The sequence below is a fragment of the Girardinichthys multiradiatus genome, chromosome 2 (genome assembly GCF_021462225.1).
Source record: "Girardinichthys multiradiatus isolate DD_20200921_A chromosome 2, DD_fGirMul_XY1, whole genome shotgun sequence".
Taxonomy (NCBI): Eukaryota; Metazoa; Chordata; class Actinopteri; order Cyprinodontiformes; family Goodeidae; genus Girardinichthys; species Girardinichthys multiradiatus.
The window spans coordinates 38,909,897-38,928,078 of record NC_061795.1 but is presented as its reverse complement, the minus strand read 5'-3'; the positions used below and the strand labels follow the sequence as shown (position 1 = coordinate 38,928,078).

The 18,182-nt window shown below is 38.5% G+C and overlaps 1 protein-coding gene and 1 long non-coding RNA gene across 3 annotated transcripts; one reads left to right on the top strand and one right to left on the bottom strand.

Moving 5' to 3' along the window:
* The first annotated feature begins 4,051 nt into the window (after positions 1-4,051).
* LOC124858447 lies at positions 4,052-6,936 on the top strand. Its single transcript, XR_007035842.1, has 2 exons — positions 4,052-4,186; positions 6,571-6,936. It is a non-coding gene; the product is annotated as an uncharacterized LOC124858447 (long non-coding RNA).
* A 1,988-nt stretch (positions 6,937-8,924) lies between these two features.
* mapk12a (mitogen-activated protein kinase 12a) lies at positions 8,925-18,182 on the bottom strand. 2 transcript variants are annotated; one of them, XM_047350477.1, is made up of 12 exons: positions 17,606-18,182; positions 16,796-16,925; positions 14,923-14,981; positions 14,717-14,828; positions 14,609-14,638; positions 14,449-14,496; positions 13,186-13,300; positions 12,594-12,665; positions 12,403-12,482; positions 11,165-11,243; positions 10,888-11,061; positions 8,925-10,716 (listed from the first exon to the last, which is right to left on the bottom strand). In XM_047350477.1, exons 1-12 carry the CDS (start codon positions 17,722-17,724, stop codon positions 10,649-10,651), a joined length of 1,086 nt encoding a protein of 361 aa, XP_047206433.1. In that variant the 5' UTR covers positions 17,725-18,182; the 3' UTR covers positions 8,925-10,648. The 2 variants fall into 2 exon arrangements, with proteins under 2 accessions (XP_047206433.1, XP_047206440.1); XM_047350484.1 differs by lacking the exon at positions 17,606-18,182 and adding an exon at positions 17,305-17,409.

The following is an 18,182-nucleotide window of genomic DNA, read 5'->3' as shown; positions in this document are numbered from 1 at the left end:
CTGGACATCAAAGGGCTTTCTTTCATCAAAGGCTTTCTTCTTGCCACTTTTCCTTTAGGGCAATATTGTCCTGTCCTATCTCCTACCTGAGTTGTGGATCTCAGCAGCTCTCCCAGAGTTACCATGGGCTTCTTGTCTGTTTCTCTGCTACATTGTAGCAAAATTTGATCTCAGGTCAGTTTTTGTTCCCTCTGGATTACATTAATGGTTGTTTCTAATCTGGGCCATGTCACAAAATCTCCTCCCTCAGAGAGGGCGGGAGTTCGAACTGGCAACCCACCGGTTACAGGATGATCTCCTACCACCTGAGCCACAGCTGCCCAGGCTGACCACCAACATCTGCGCTACATCTTATTCAGATTTTACCAAAAATCTTTATCTTGCCTGATGGTATAACATAAGTAAATGGTGGTTTACTTAAAAAAAAAAAATGCCATGGTTATTGTTGAGGTATATTACCACTTAACCAAATGGCTGTCAGCATATGTGACAGCCATTGTTGATTTCAAATTGTTACGTAAATTAAAAAACTAAGTTTGAACCTTGTGGTGAGCTCACTTGCGGGGGTTCATACAAACTATGCGCAAGGTTCTGGTTTCCTTTAAGAACAGGACAAACCTCATTCATGCTGAGCATGCGGACAGAAAAGAGAGAAGAGGATAATCCAATGCTGATGAAATTTCTGTGGCTTAGTTTTAGTCCACTTTTTCCACCATGAAAGCTAAAGGAATTCATTTTTATTGAATAAATTCAAGCTGTTGTTCTCTATCTTTGAGGGAACAGCAAACCTTTAACAGCTGACTTTCAAGCCTGACCCCATCATTTCTTTTTTATATGAAAGGCAAAGAGCCTGGGTCCTTAGTTTCTGTAAGTTGACATAAATTGATAAACATTCTTTCAGTCTAATTCATCCAGTAGAACTTTATAACAATTTTACATAGATCACTGTGATATTATTACATGCTGCAAAGCATTTGCAATTTTCCCTCATTATAACCATTATCAGGGATCTATGAACTGAAGAGGTGCTGTTGACCAGATTTTACTCCTGGTTGGGGCCTAATTTGCTATAAGTAATTTAAGGGGGGCTCTGTTTAGTATTAAACATAGCAACTGCTTAATGAAAGCATACTCCATTCAAGCCCTAAACAAATAGTTTTCCAATAAATATTTCACTTAACGTTTTCACATATTAGAAATAAGTTTGAATAGACTGACTTCACATGTGGTCTTTGGTGGTTGACAGTAAGTTTAATATTAGCAAACTTAGGCTTCTCGAGATAAATCAAGGCACATATTTTTAAGTTAAAATAATAATGCTTTATTATTGTATTTTATTTTTAATTTGATTAAATTTAATTTTCCTTGTTTATGATATGAGAATGACCTAAAATCTAATCTACCCCTGCTCCATATCCAAGTTGGAAAAGCTGTGGGATTTCCTAACTGCTCAGTAATGATATTGACTACCAATAGCAACACAAGCTGCTAAAAAAGTTTTACTCTGCATTTTGTGCTGCCAATCACTGTAGCAACATGCTGAGGAAACAAGGATGTATTTGTTTGTGTGTGAAAGATTCACATAAACACAGTCAAAATTGCATTCAACAGTTTTTCTCTGGAGTTAAAACAATGTTTCAATTGCAAGGCTGCCATATTTAATTTTGATGTTGGGGTTGGTTAGAGACCCCCAGTTTCCCTAACATGACTGTATAAACTCAGTTTTCTGTCAAAATACTTTCAGTAAATGTTTTGTTATTTTAGTGATGTGTCATTCTATTTGTTAAAAATTTAAGTAGGAAAGTTATCAGTTTTATTGTAGAGTATTATGTCCATTTAGTGAAACAAATGTGGGTTCATTCATTTATTCATAGTATGTAATGGTAAATATACTGAACTTATAGAGCACCTTTCCAGTCATACTGACCACTCAAAGCACTTTACACTGAAGCCAAATTTACCCAGACACACTCACTAACACACACACATTCATACACCGATCAGTAGGCAATTGAAGGTTAAGTGCCTTGCCCAGGGGCACATTGACATGTGGCAGGAGGAAGCTGGAATCGAACCCACAAATTTCTGATTGCAAGACAACTACTCTTCTAACTGAGCCACAGTCACCTATGTATTTATTTCTGTCTATGTAATACACATCATTTAGTTGTAGAGTGAACAATAGATCAGTTGAGTTTAATACAGTATTTTCAATAATAATTTTTGCAAGTCTTAATGCTGTATTTCTTGTGGAACAGAAGCAATCGAACAAACTGAAATGAAACAGCTAAGAACGAATATTTCTTTCTGGAATAACCAGCTGGCTCCCATTATGTTTGTGATTCAGGAGGGATTAAGAACCTCTTTAACAGGAAAAAGGCATCTATGAATCTTATTCACAACACACATGTCAACACACCTCAGATGCATTTAGAGTTGTCCTTGGAGAACAATTGCAATCTGTGGTATGCACTCTTTACATTGCTTAGCCTGCAGGAGTCTTCCAACAACTGTTGGAAAACTAATGAAAAGGCTAATGTAAACTAAACTGCCCACAGATAGGATCCCCCTTGTGGACTTTGGATTTCCACACACTCTTTTGCTTCTTCTGTTCCTTTACTTTCACACACCAGTTCATTTTGCTGTGCTTCCTTTCTGACCTCCCATGCCTGTCCCTTCACTGTAAGGCTTGCCTCTTTTTCCGATTTTCAAATCTCACTATTTATTTTGTCTTTTGCCCACTCACGGCTATGTATTTGCTCAGAAGCCAGTGACTTTGAATATTCTGTTGAGTTTGAAGATTTCCTCAGTTCCTTGTAAAATCTTCGCCAGGTTTTCCTCAGTGGGTCCTGCTCTCATAGTGAAAGACTGAGAAACACGTGCGCTTCTGTGTATATGTTACAAAGATCAGGGCTGCGATGGTGCAGAAGCTCAAGCACGTTTAACGACAGGAGAGGGATGGAGGGGAGGAGATTTATGTAGATGGCTAAAAATGATGATAGAAAACCTTCATTTTCTAGTTGGGGAATTATATGACTAAGTTTTTGGGAAATTCTGCTTGACCTCCAGACACCCACAGAAATGCATGAGCACACACGTGCAACAAAATAAACAGGCAAAAAAATAAAATAAAATCGTTAGTACAAGCCAAACTTATTTGAAAATAATTTCCTCCGTTTCAAACAAGGGGAATAATGGAATCCTATGTTTTATAAAGAATAAAAAAAACAGGCAGAAAACTGAAAGTCCTTTACTAATATAATCACATAGATGTTGATTTACCACTAGCAAAATACAGTGCAGGAGAGAAGTTTAAAACATTCATCATTACCATAACTATTAGATGAATTCGGGCCTTTTAAGACATATTTGAACAATTATTTCTCAGGCTGGAATGATAACACAACATACAACTGCAACAAAAACATCTTTAAGAGACATCACAAGCTGAAGTTATTGAGATTTTTTCCCAATTCACACAGGTTCAAAATTATACATACAGGCTCAAATATATACATTCACCCCACTAAAATTTGGAAGAATGTCCAGCTAAATTTACTTGTATAATTATTCCATCATGAATTACAAACAGCTCAAATGCCTAATTTAAATTCTAGATTAATATGACATTCATGCCAATGAAGTTAAGATTGCACTGTAAAGCCCCACTGACATTTTGAACCAAATAAACATTCACAAAAGGATCATCATCTACACATATACCCAATTTCTAAATATATAAAATAGTTGTCATGTTGTGCGGTTGTGACTAGGACCAAACCACAGAGAAGGCCAGGAGTCAGATGAATAATGGTAAGTCTGAGATTTATTGTTCTTCACTCACAGACCATGCAGGGTAACCAGAACCAGGCCGGAACATAGGATGTACGACCAGGAACAAAGATTAGTATGAACCAGGACACTGCAGGGAACAGAGGCAACTAAGAACTATCTCTACAAGCAGGAAATACAGGGAGAACCAATGAACAACAAGACCAGGTAATCAAGGGAAACTAGGAACAGGTGTGAGCTAGGCTGTGGTAAACATAAACGCAAACTCAAAAACACAGACACTGACTGGATATGACAATAATGGATTTGAGCTTTACCAAAGATATAGACATGGACAGCAAGCTGACAGATTTTTACTACACCTCCAGGCAAAATGTCAGTCAGTTTCTCTCTGGTGAGTCTGTGTATCGGTTTATTTTATCTCCAGTAGGGATGTGACAGACCAAATTATCTGGGTAATAAAAACCCTCTCACTCCTGACATTCCATTGGAATTCATTTCAATGCAACGTGATGCTCTCTGATGTAAATAGTGATAGAGCCTACAGGTTCAAGTGTATTTATCAACTCCTGAGATATCAACATTCCTGTCTTTGTATAGAGGAAAGACATTTCCAAGCTCACCCGTGTTATATTCATCGTGGTCAATTTGTCATGCAGAGGAATTAAAATTGACTATGAGCAGCAACCAAGATTCCAAGAAAAGACTGTGAGGGTCCTATCACCATAGTGAGATTTGCAGAGATGTGCCTCCCCCAGGCACATAAAATGAACACAGTTGTAACTGACATTCCAGAAAGGAGAGTGACCTGGGTCAGATAACTGTTTGAGCATTGCTGCCATTCCTCTGAGTAGTAATTCCTCTGTAGTCAATGTCGGTTTATGGGTGTCTATGTTATGAATCCTGATCTATCAAGTGCTTGCATGTGTGTGCACATGTTAATACTTGTGAATATTTTTTTCACATTTTGCCATGTTTCAACTACAAAAGTGAATAGATTGTAATGGGTTTTTATACGAAAGACTAGAATAGAGCAATTTGGTCAAGTTCAAGAAACTGATGCATATTTTTCAAAGATTTTTACAAATAAAAATCTGAAAAGTGTGTTGTGCATTTGTATTCAGTACTGCTGAGTCAATACTTTGTAGAATCACCTTCCACTGTAACTATAGTTGCCAGTTCTTATTTTCTACCAGCATTGCTCTCTTTACGAGACTGGAAGTTATGTCCATACTTTTTATTTTGCAACATATCTCATGCAGCATCAGATTGTAAGAGGAGCATTATGTGAATAGCAACATTGTAAAGTCTTGTCACAGATTCTCAATTGGATTTAGGCATGGACTTTGACTGGGCCATTCTAACATAAAAATACCATTTAATTTAGCTTTGGCTGTATGTTTTGGGTCGGTGTCTCTAAAATTTTAAAATCATGAACAGCTTTACTTGAATTTAGCTCAATCCATCTTCCATCAAATCCGACCAGCTAAAGATTCGAAAAGCATCATACCAGCATGATGCTGCCACCACCATGCCTTACTGTAGAAATGTTGTGGTCAGGGTTTAGTTATGAAGCACATAGCATTTTGGATGAAGACCCTAAAAAGTTCATATTTGGTTTTATCTGACCGGAGCAATGTCTACCACATATGTGCTGTGAACACTACATGGTTTTAGGGTAACTGAAAATGGTACTTTGTATGGCACTTTTTCAACAATGGGTTTCTTCTTGCCCCTCTTCCTGCCTTCACTGATTAAGGCTCTCCTTGCGTGGCCTGTTAGTTTAGATGATAAAATCAGAATCAGCTTTATTGGCCAAGATTGGGTGCACAAACAAGGAATTTGTCTTTCATTTCAAGCGGTCACCATGTACACACATTTAGTATAAATATGTAAACTTTAGAGTAAATAAAATAAAGATAAAGGAAGAGTATGCACATGTATGTATATGTACAGTCACTTTATCTTATATGCATAAGGAAAAGAAAGGCCATTTGTGGTAGTGCAAATATGCTTATTTGAAATAAAATAAAACCTGAGTTGTTAGAGTACCTGACAACTCAGGTTGTCAGATGTTCATTGTATTCATCAGAGAGACAGCCTGGGGGAAGAAACTGCCTCTGTAGCGGCTGGTTTTTGCAAATAGTGCTCTGTAGCGTCTACCTGAAGGTAAAAGTCTCTAAAAAGACAAAGACAGCCACGTCTTGATAGGTTTCCACTTCTGCCATACTGTTTCCATTGTCAGATGATTGACTAAACAGTGTTTAGTGAGATTTTCAAAGCTTGGGAGATTGTTTTTATAACCCAGCTCTCTTTTAAACATTTCCACAACATCACCCCTGACATATTTGGTGTGTTTCTTGGTCTTCATGATGCTATTTGTACACTAACAGTCTCTAACAAACCTTCTTGCAGTTTATTGAGATTAAATTACAATTAGGTTGATTCTATTTCCTAATTAAGTGACTTCAGAAGCAAATTGGTTGCCCTGAATTTTAATTAGGGTATCAAAGTAAACAGGGCAGTGTACCAATGTACACCACACCTTTGTTATTTGTGAAAAACTTTGAAAACTGTTTATCCTTTTATTCCCACTTCACAATTATGCCCCTTTTGTGTTGGTCTATCACATAAAATCCTAATAAAATACAGTGAAGTTTGTGGTTGTAATGTAACAAAACTTGAAAAGTTTGAAGGGAATAACTGAATATCCTTGCACTGGACTGCAAGGCAATTCATTTGAAAAAACTACATCTTATTTTCGCTTCTTCTGAACAGGTTCACTGGTGCCTATCTCCAACGGACTACGGGGGAGAGGCAGGGTACACCCTGGACACCAGTCTATTGCAGGGCAACACAACCGTTCACACCTAAGAGCAATGGAGAGCAATGAACCTAATAGTCATATTTTGGAACTGTAGGAGTAGGCTGGAGTACCCGGTGAGAACCCACACACAGGGAGAACATGCAAACTCCATGAAGAAAGACCCGCCGCCAGGGGTCGAACCCAGGAGCTTCTTGCTGTGAGGCAACAGTGCTACCAACTGCACCACCTTGCACACATTTCTTTATATTTTGATTTTAAGGAGCCAGTGTGATTGTTTAAATGGGTTTTTATCAATAAAAAAATTTTAAATTTTAAAATGTTAGTGAAATGGAAAAAGTCCAGCAAAGACCAAACACCGGACCTGAAAGATTCATCATCTAATGTCAACCATGTTTTCAGCCAATTGATCTTTGGCCATTGCTTTATTGCTGCTGTTAAACTGTATTATCTCTGTCATTTTTCACAGATTCCCTTAAAAACATGGGCTCAGATTGTTGGGGTTGCATTGCCAGTAAGAAAATACTAAATATTTCCGGGACATTATTGTGTGTAGGAGCCTTTCATGTTTTAATGATTCTTAGGTCTCACGTAAATGGCCTAACAAACAAAAACATGTGATATTTTCAGGAATTGAACCAAACATGAGTATAAAAGCACTCATAGTTTAAAGAAAAGTTAATTTTATTTGATGCAAAACAAAAAATATTTTTTGCAATACTGTACATGTTTGTCTTGAAGCTTAAATCCAGTAAACTGTACAAATAGACCAAAGGGTCAACAAACAAGTGAGGCAGTCACTCCATGTCCTTCTATGTTGCAGAGGAGGGGTTGTGGGGTAAAGAAAATGTACTTTCTCCCTTGTTTATCTGTCTCCTGCAGGAAAAAGAACTCTGTGACTCTTTAGTGAACCAGCAGCACCCTGACACCGTGTGCAGTGAGGTCACTGCAGCCATGGTTTGGTTTGAAAATGCTCAGGCCCAGGAAGGAAGCTCATCTGCTGGGGAGCTGCCTTTGGGAGTCAATGATCTGTAGGTCACTTGAGACAAGCCTGTTAAATTCAACACCCAGCAGTGGAGAATCGTGCAGAAGAATGAGCAGAATCGCAAAGCAAACAGGCATTCTCCAAGAATTTTTAAACATTCATTGAGATCATCAATCATATTCAACAGGAAAAAAAACGTACAGGGTCGTCAGGGGTGCCTGCAGTACAATAAATCACTGCAACAGCGGCCATGACAGTTCATCCAAGACCAGTTTAATCACATTAAATAGAAAAATAAAACTGGACATAAAGAGATGAACATAAGTATGCTGCAGTGCTCACAGAGACAAGACTAGCATGCAAATTACTTTGTTAAGAAGTAATATAACACTCAGATTACAAATAGGATGTTTGGGCCAGTTGTGGAACCAGAGAAACAAATTCTTAATATTCAATATCTTGGCTGAATTTTATGGAAGTAAATTCCCTCTTTGTCAAGAAATTTAATCTGAAAAAACAAGATGGATCAAGATGTATTTTGATTTTTGGAGTGACCAAGACCATGTTCATTTTGATGCAGCCACCTAATGTTAATTTTAATTAAACTCAGAACGTCTGGTTTAGTTCAATGATATTTAATACACTAACAATCAAATGTATGGCTTTGAAATAAATGATAGAACGTTGATAGTTTTCTCCATATTGTTTAACCTTTAAACCATCTCTAAAGGACAAATAAGACAAATACCTTGTGTGTTTCAGATATGCGCAATTGTTTTCTTTTAACCGGTCAATCTACGTTCTCTACGGCTCTCCCTTAGAGATATGGTGAGAAGCTCGGTCATCCGGGAGGGACTCAGAGTAGAGCCGCTGCTTCTCCACGTCGAGAGGAGCCATTTGAGGTGGCTCGGGCATCTGGTTAGGATGCCTCCTGGACGCCTCCCTGGTGAGGTGCTCTGGGCACGTCCCAGGAAGCCCAGAGGAAGACCCAGGACACACTGGAGGGACTATGTAACTTGGCTGGCCTGGAAACGCCTAGGGATTCTCCCGGACGAGCTGGCCCAAGTGACTGGGCAGAGGGAAATCTGAGTCTCTCTGGTTAGGCTGCTGCCCCCTCGACCAGACCCCGGAAAAGTTGAAGACAATGGATGGATGGATGGTTTTCTTTAAATAAATTTTAACAGAAATAACATGTCCTTTTCTTCATTTGTTTTTGTCTAGAGTTAAAAGACGTAAAAATATAAATGTGCAACCAGGAAAATTGTAGTTATTGTGTTACTACTTATTAAAGCTGTAGAGCTACAATAATCAGATGACACAAAATTCAGTGTTGTGTCACTAAATGTGTTTGACAGAATTTTTATTATGGAACAAAAAGTGATTGATGTTACATTTATCCACGAATCTCTGCAGACATTTTGTAACTTTGTGTTTGAAATAAACCAGCAGAATCAGAAACAGTTTATTTTTTATTAAAAGGTGGATTATTGCCCATAACCAACTGAGAGAAGACTCATTCCGCTCAGCAGTATTTGTGTTTGCGTTTTTATCTTTAAGGCCACTGGGAGAAGTTGCAGGATCAGAGCTGGTGCAAACTGACACAAATGTGCAGGTTTCAACAAATCCAATCAAACAACTGAGTCAAAAAGAATCATTTCTCATTATGAAGGTCTAAAAAAAAAACTTTACATTAAATAAACAAATGTGGTTATTCAAATGGATTCTCAAAATTGTTACAGCTCGACCACCCTTAAATAAAGCTTTATAGAAACATAACAGAAAGTAAACACTGAAATGATGCAACCCAGTTTAAATGTAATGCCATGATTGCCTTGACAGAAAAGAGTTTCACTGACTCACAGTGTATCGGTGTATAGTGCCTAAAGTGGTCAAACAGTTGAATAGCAGTGATGCGTTCTGCAGGGATGGTGCCCTGGGCGGCCCCTCCTCCTGAACCCTATATACAATCAAACATAGCCCTTTCTGCAAACAAAAAAACCATTCTTATTGCATAACTCATCAGAGGTTTTAAGAAACAAAACATATGAAATATGAGAATGATTTCAACAATATTTTTCTGTTAACTAAGAATCCCCTTTTCCCTTAGAAATTTCACAAATCCCAATTTATTTAAGTACATCCATAATAACTGAACAAATTTAGTCCGAGTTTCACCAGATGATTTTTTGTGCACTTTACACTTGTCTAAATCTAAGGGGGTTTTAATGCCAAAAACAAATTTAAAATGGTCTTTTTTGTGTTTATTAATCAAAATTAAGTCCACATTGGTTCAAAACACAGAATGGCACACTTTGTGATGAACCATATTGTCAGTATCAAAAACCATATTAGTTAAACAGATCTTGTTTTTTTGTGTTTTTTGCTGTACGACTTTTAAATCTGCTACAAATCACCCTTATTTTGAAAAGGTTTTGCAAATCCCTTCACTTCAGTGTTGGACATGTGTGCTATGTGGGCTTTTCAAAGTACAGTGCACATTGCTCTGGTTCAGCAGTACCTGGACATGTTTGTGCTGGAGCTGTCGGATAAAAAAAAAAAAAAATCACAAGTAACCTTTTGAGATGGGAGCAGAAAGAAAAAAAAAACCAATACCACCAAATTTTTTTGAAAATGTTTGCTAAACTCCACCATCAAGAATCACAGAAACCAAAAGCAATGCTTGAAAATGAAGGTTCATGAGCCATGTTGATCATCTTCTCCAAATTCAGGTCCCAACGTTTCCTTTTCAGTGAAGAAAATGAGGTATAGCTTAAACGGGTTAAAACAGACCCTTGATTTCCTCTAAACTGAGCTGAAGACAACCTCTGAAAACCCTAAAACACTTAAAAGGTGAAGGTGACTATAGTGATAAGTTGGGGCTGTATAGGAGTCGCAAGCTCAGAGATATTTTAATGCTCCATGTATTACTTTAGAAAACCTTACAAACTGCATCTGCAGCAGGCTTGTAGGACATTCATTGATCGAAAAGTCTTCTTTGTTCGAAGTTGGTTTGTTTTGGTCCTGAGCTGTACAGTCTACTCGTAGTTTTAAAGTGGTGTTTCCTTTGCATCCAACATAACTCGCTGGAAGCCCAAGATCTCTGTGAAGGCACAACCTGCAGACAGAAGCACAGCGGCGATTTATTCAGCAAAGCATCACAGGACGTGTTGTACACCGCACTTCCCCTCCAAAATTCTGAAATCACAGCCACAATGCTGATTTTATTGGCCTTCTGAAGTATTGATCAGTTGTAGGCTTTATTAGCTTCTCTCCTCTTCAACCTTACGTTTCCACTGGTCCAAAGTCAACTCCTTGTCTTCATGCGAGTTGTCGTACGGTTGAGCCTCAGTCTCATCTGCCGGTTCTCTAAATATGGCAAAGTAAGGCAGGGAGAGAGCCTCCACAGCAGTTACTCTTTCCTCAGGATCCAGCAGAAGCATGTGCTCCAGCACAGACACGGCTAAGAAAAGAAGAAAAAACAAACAGATGGTTAAAAAAAGAAAAAGTGAACCATAACTAAATTAAATATGTTTTAAATGTAAGTACCGGTAAGAAAACGGTACCTTGGGGACTGGCTGAGGGAAACAATGTCTTAAGCTCTTTCTTTTCCAATTTTTGGAGACTTCGGAGATAACTTTTAGCCTAAAAGTAAATATGTAGTGAGATTTATGCACACATACAAACAATACAGTGCCAGTGAAAGGTTTCCATTATTTCATTAATTTATATGAATTTTGATACTTTGAGGATGCATTTTTAAGCATTCTTCTTGCTGTGTGGAATGATCATAAAGTTGGGACTTTGGGAAGACTATTTCAGAAGTCTGATTTGTTCACCTTAAAACCAGTTGGTATGTCTGTATGGGATTATTTTAGGACACCCAACATGTCCAAATTTTACCCATCCAGGTGTGTTCATGGGAAGTTGGGAATTTGGAGATCGCCCTCCATGAACTCCATTCACCTAGTGCAATGCACCACTGCCTCTGGTGGCCAAACAGCCTCACAGTATGATGCTACTACCACTATGCTTCACAATTGGTACATGAGTCAACAAGGGCTTTGGAAGACTCCTCTAAACATACCTATTGTCATTAGTAACAAATAGCTCAATCTTGACTTCTCTGACCATACACCTTTTAATTCATGGGGGAGCAGCAAAGTTTAGTCAACCATAAAGGTATCCATTTTGGCCGAGGGGCTATTTCCTTGGTTGGTCCTCTCTCAGTCCACAGCAATGTAAAACTTCCTTTTCTGTGGACAGGGACATTGGTGTTGCAGCAGTTTCCAGTTCTTGGCTTAACCCTTGCATGATGATGGAGTGTTCCCGATGACTTTAATCAACATCAGATCAGATTCTTAATACTTGGGTATTCCAACGTGACAATGATTCCAAACACACATCCAAACTTGTTTTGGAATGGCTAAATCAGGTAAAACAACAAATATTTTTGGTGAAGTCAGGGTGAGGTTTTCAAATCAACGATAACTGTACCAACTGTCAAGTATGGTGGTGGCCGCAACATGCTGTGGAGCAGTTTTACCAGTGGTAATGGTGTATCACAGAGTATGTTATAATGACGAAGGAGGATTACTTCCAAATTTGTAAGCTTCCCTTAAACTCCTCATGCAAAATGTTTATTCGTTGAAGCTGTTTGCAGTAAAGTCATTCAACATTCATGCTCCAATAATGTCCGGGGATAAACAAATATATTTAAACTAAGAGTCCAAATAAACCACATTTAATGCTTAAACTGCTACGTGAAATGTTAATAAAATCTCGTTTTTAAATTGGAACTCACGTCCTGGGAGTCTAGTTTGGATATAAATTCTTCACTTGGTGTTCCTGTGACCTTCATGATCTGATTCAGCTGATCTAGGTCTAAGGAAACAAAATTAAGGTTCAAACCTGGAAAAAGCAAAGTGAGTACAAGTTGATCCTGTGAAAAGAAAAGAAAAGAAAAGAAAAAAGGTGAGGTTGGTAAAAGGATACGGTCACTGCCTTTGAAAAGGGGTTTTCCTTGCAACATCTCTGCCATGATGCAGCCCACAGACCAAATATCGACTGTGGAACAGACAAAACAGCACTGATAAAAACACAGCATAATAGAATCGAAGGTCATTACTCTGAAACTTGAGGTAAGTATTTGAAAGAAAATGCATAACGTTGGATGTTAGAGCAGCTCCACCTAGTGGATGAAAGCTGTGTTGTAATTTGCTTTTCTGAGGTCTTCTGAAGTTAAAGGTGAATTCTTTTTTTTAAATCCATTTATATCAAAGCTATAGTAGTATAGAGACCCATTTCTAAGCTCACCACTAACAATCACATAGTCAAGATCTATAAAATAATAATTATAAATGTGTTATTTGATTTTTTTCATAACAGCAAATATTCTCTATCTCTGGAAAAAAAGCGAATGTCTTGTCACAATAGAATCCCTGAAGAAGTGGACGTTTCATACACCACAGAAATGAGTCCATGTTAAACACTAAAAATCAAAAAAGGATTTTTTGCTCATAGGGATTACTGAAAATGACAGACTGATGAGAAATGCCAGTATATGGTTGTTTCTCCCCAGATTTACCAGTCTGTGTGTAGTGCATCCAGTTGAGGATGACCTCCGGGGCTCTGTACCAGCGGGTCACCACATACCCCGTCATCTCAGTGTCCGCCTGGCGAGCTAAACCAAAGTCCAAAATCTACGAGAACATGAACGCAGACAATTTAGATTTACATGAACTGAGAACATCTGCATTTTCATAAGCAGAAAAACAGAGTGACATAAAACATAAAGGTTGTCAAACACAGATACAGATGTGGGCACCTTTGGTAAAAATGTGAAAAACGGCTTAAAATAAAGTCATCTTTGATTGCAGTGGCATATTCTCATTGAAAATGCAACCTCTAATTTAAGTATACAGTATATATTGACTGTAAAAAAAAAAAAAACTAATGTAATGATGTTACGCATTTTTAACCTAAACCTTAGGAGTTATTAAGAATTTCTTTGCAGTTTAAATGAGTAACAGCAAGACTTTCTGGTTTCCTGTGTAGAGATATGACCCTGATCTACATAAGTCAGCTGAAGGAAAATAGCTACTCAACTAAACTTGCCCATATCTACCCTCAGAACAATATTTTGAAAAAAATTACCACAAGTTCAACTGTAACAAGTATAAACATGTAGAGTTTGCAAAACTTTCCTGGGACTTTTATTAGAGAAGTGTTGCTCAGTCTGATTAGACTAAGATTTCAAGGCAAGTTTGTTGTGAAACAAAGGATGGATACGTGGAGAAGAACTTCACTGCCAAGTATGGTGGATAATCTGTGGGCTTGTTTCTCTTCCAAATACACTGACAACCTTGTTTGAGTACATGGCAGCATGAACTCTTTAAAAGACCAGGATATTTTAAATCAAAATCAGGTGGACTCCACCAGTAGACTATAGAGGGGTCTTTCAGGAGGAAAATGATATAAAATGTGTGGTCAAATGATAGAGAGGAATAGTTCACGAAGTACAAAATGGCCGTCTCAGTTCACTGACCTAAATCTTATAGAGAACCTAAAGTGAACAGAACTGATCTAAAGAGATGGTGGGATTGGAACCAACTATAATGCCACTTATGAATTTATTAAAAAGAATTATCTCATTTTTCCCCAGTAAATGACTGTACTCAATGTGAAGATTGGATTTTTTTGTAATCATTTTAGTGCAAGATTATTTTCCTGCAACAAAAGTTGATTTTGCATTTTTGTTTACAAATTATTATGAGGGGTGCCAACAAAATTGTCAACTGAAACTGATAGGGTGGGTTTGTTCAAACCATGGTGATGTGAAAAGCTATACCTTGAGCTCACAGTCTTGGTTGACGACAAGATTTCCTGGTTTGAGATCCTGAAAAAGTTTCAATAAAAAAGCCACAAGTCAGCATCTCAGTGGAATAATTAAATCGCTCTTCTAATTAAGATGTAAAACGCCTCACAGGCGTTATAGATAGTGAACTCACCCTGTGAATTATATCAGCAGAATGAATATACTGAAAGAAAGAAAAAGAAAATGAGTTTATTCAGTTAAAACATAAAAAATAAATAAACATGTGTGGACAGTATCAAACCTTTAGTCCTTTGAGTGTCTGATAAATCAAATACTGGATTTTTTCTTCTGATAGTCTGGTCTTCTTCATCAGCCTCCCCAGATCTGTTCCCATGAACGGCATCACCAGACAGCTTGAAAGGCAAGGACAGATTATAATTTTGTAGCTTTTACAGCACATTTTAGTGCACAAGCAGAGGCGTTTAGAGAAAATAAATGCATGCTTACAAATCTTTGAATCTGTCCATAGAAAGGTCTGCAGTAAACACATCTAGAAGGCCAATCACCTGCATGAGAGGGAAAATATTAAACACGGGATGCTTTTATTTTGCTCATTAAATATGGTACACTGTTATAAGAGACAGCCCACGTTTGTGTGAGTTCCGGACCAGAATTTTATTTAAGGCTCACATCCATTGACCTGAATTTTGAATTCTGCATGAAAAATTCACTATAGGCGCATCTCCATAAATTAGAATATCAACAAGAAGTTAAATAATTTCAGAAATTCAGTTCAAAAGGTAAATATATATAAATATTTTAAGCATGTATTTCTGTTAAAATTGATGTTTATGGCTTACAGCAAATAAAAAAAACAGAAATGCTGTTTTGTGGAAAATTTATTAAATAAGACCAATAAGTGATTTTTAAAAACACATCTAATATGTCATGCCTACACAATAATGGGGATAAATCATCATAGGGAGAATTTACAGTTGTCCAGCAGATAGTCACTGACACCTAAGAAGGGTTGGCCAAAACAGATAATTGCCAAAAAAAAAACAAAAAAAACTGGCATTTCACAAGGAGCTGTATCCAAGCATATCAATGGAAAGTTTAGTGGAAGGAAAAAGAGTGGTAGAAAAGAGTGCATAAGCAACAGGGACAACTGCAAATGTGATGTGATTGTGAAGCAAAGTGTTTTGAAGAGTTTGAGGGATATTTACAATGCATGAACTGGGAATGAAAAAAGTGCTTTAAGAACCACCACACACAAACGTATCCAGGTCTTGGGCTACAATTGTCTGATCCCTTGTGTTTAACCACTCTTGAATAAGGTCAGAGGCATCTTACCCTTGCTAAGGAGAAAAGAGACTGGACTGTTGCTTTTGTGGTCCAAAGTCCTGTTTTCCTATTTCCATTTCATTTGGGAATCAGGTTCACAGATTCTGGAGGAAGAGTGGAGAGGCATAGATTCCAAGTTGCTTGAGTTCCACTGTGAAGTTTTTCAGTTAGTGATGATTTGAGGAGCAGTGTCATCTGCTGGTGTTGATCCACTTTGTTCCAGTGTCAGCACAGCTATCAGAACATTATAGAGCACTTCATGCTTCCTTCTGCTGACAAACTTTATGTAGATGCCAATTTTATTTTCCAGCCGGACGTTGCACCTGCCCAGACTGCTAAAAGTAGCAACAATTGCTTCAATGGCCATGGTATTATTGTGTTTGATTGGCTAGAAAACTAATCTGACTTACACTTCATGGAAAAGCTATAGGTTTTGTTTAAAAAGAAGCTGAGAGACTCCCAACCCAACAATGCAGACAACTTAAAGGCCGCTAATATAGCAACCTGGGCTTCCTTAACACCTCAGCAGTGCCACAAGCTGACTGCCTCCAAGGCATGCTGCATTGATGCAGTAATTCCACCACAGTCCATGCCTTGTGAATCTCCAGCAAACTCTTGAATGGACTTTACCATCCCCGCCGAGCTGTGGTTATCCCCGTTACTTGTGCACCATTTTCTAACACATTTTTTCTTTTCCACTAGACTTTCCACCATTATGTTACAGCACTCTTCAAAGAGCACTGTAACATTTCTGTTTTAAACGTGCATTTTGTAGTTTTCTTATGTTATATTATAATTTTCTGAGAAATTGAATTTTTGGTTTTCATTGGCTGTCACCCACACTTACCAAAATAAAGCTTTGAAATATTTATCAGTTTAATCTATATTAAATATGGTCCACTTTTTGAATTGATTTACTGAAATAATGGAACTTTTAGTTGAGATTTGAATCTATTGAGAGCCATCTGTATTCGGTGCATATGAAATTGCTCTGAGCACAAGGGTAAAAAAGTTGCACATTGACCATGTGGCTCACATTTTCGTGTTTCATGTGTTTAAGAAGCTTCAGCTCCCTGAAGGCCCGCTTTGCGAACACCTCTGACTGGAAAGGTCTATAGAGCTTCTTGATGGCCACTTTGGTTCCTGTTCTGGAGTCCAGCGCCGAGCTGCAGGAAGAAGCGCATAAAAACAACATCACCAGATAACCTGCACTTTCCAGTATGAGGAAGTGGCAGTTAGGTTACATAGGAACTTCGCTGTGATGCTTGTGTAACAGCAAGGTTTTGACCAGACGCACCTGCAGACTCTTCCGCCCACCATCTACCCGTTTTCAAAACGCAAATGTCACCATGTTTTTCAGACCTGTTCAAGCATTATTAAGTCGTATTCAAGCAGTCGTACAGAACAGTTCAGTACCGCCCACACAGTTGTAACCATTGATAAAGGGGCCTCATGCTGCGAGACGCACAAATGTGCTTGAGAAACGGGGCTTTTCATTTTCTCCCGCAGTAAACTTCCCTGTGATCAGGGAAGCATTTCACCCACCGATGCTCTCCTCACGTTCTAGCCGATTGCCCCGCTGATTTCCGAGAGTTCTGCCTGGCCAGAAAGCATCGCGGAGGTGTCGCTATGTGCGTCTTCATAATCGTATGAGGAAGTGAAACAGTGTGTGTTCAACCAAGCGGACAGATTTTCTTTTGTTTGGCTGTAACACTGCGTGTCTGCTTGGATAGCGCCATCTGTTCACTGACGCTCTTTGTTAGATCGCCACGAATTTCATCTCGCCTAAACAGTGCATCTGTCTTATAATAAATGATCTTCTTGCACTTCACCAGAGTTCACTTACCACACAGTTCCGTACGCTCCGGTCCCCACCTGAACCAGGTCGCGGTACCGGTCCGGTACTTCCCAGATGCTGTTGTTTATTTCCTGTCGGTAAAAGCCAGGTCTGACCCGCTTCGCCATGATGTTTGATAACTATCAGTTAAAACGTCTATCAAAAAACCTTCCCTGTGATCCTTTTGTCTCTTCCGGCGCTACGCACTAATTGTCCCAGATCCCACCTATGCGCTGATTGCGCAGCGCAGTTCAGGGCGCACCCTGAGGTCGCCAAAAAGCCACTCCCGACTTCTGCTGGAGGTCAATAATTAAAGGTGAAGAACAGTGTCAATAAATGATCGGCAGGTGTCCGTTTTAAAATGCGTTGCAGCACACAGCTTGTAAACTAGAAAACAAGAAGCTGACATTAGATAGGATCCTTGGGTCCCTGAGTACAGCCAGTAATTATTTGAAGACGTGCTGGAACATGGACCAAATAGACGCCCAAAGGCAAAGAGGAGGCAGCAAACAAATCCATTACTGACACGCAACCCTGAATCAGAAAGAACTGGAACTTATGTAGAACGTTGGATTACAGCTTAAAT

Excerpts from the sequence above, each read along its gene's own strand:
- mapk12a (XM_047350477.1), bottom strand. The coding sequence starts at position 17,724 with ATGGCGAAGCGGGTCAGACCTGGCTTTTACCGACAGGAAATAAACAAC. Across the intron at positions 14,982-16,795 it reads AACACATGAAACACGAAAAT|GTGATTGGCCTTCTAGATGT; the intron begins GTGAGCCACATG and ends CCTCTCATGCAG. Across the intron at positions 12,483-12,593 it reads CCTTTTCAAAGGCAGTGACC|ACCTAGATCAGCTGAATCAG; the intron begins GTATCCTTTTAC and ends TTGTTTCCTTAG.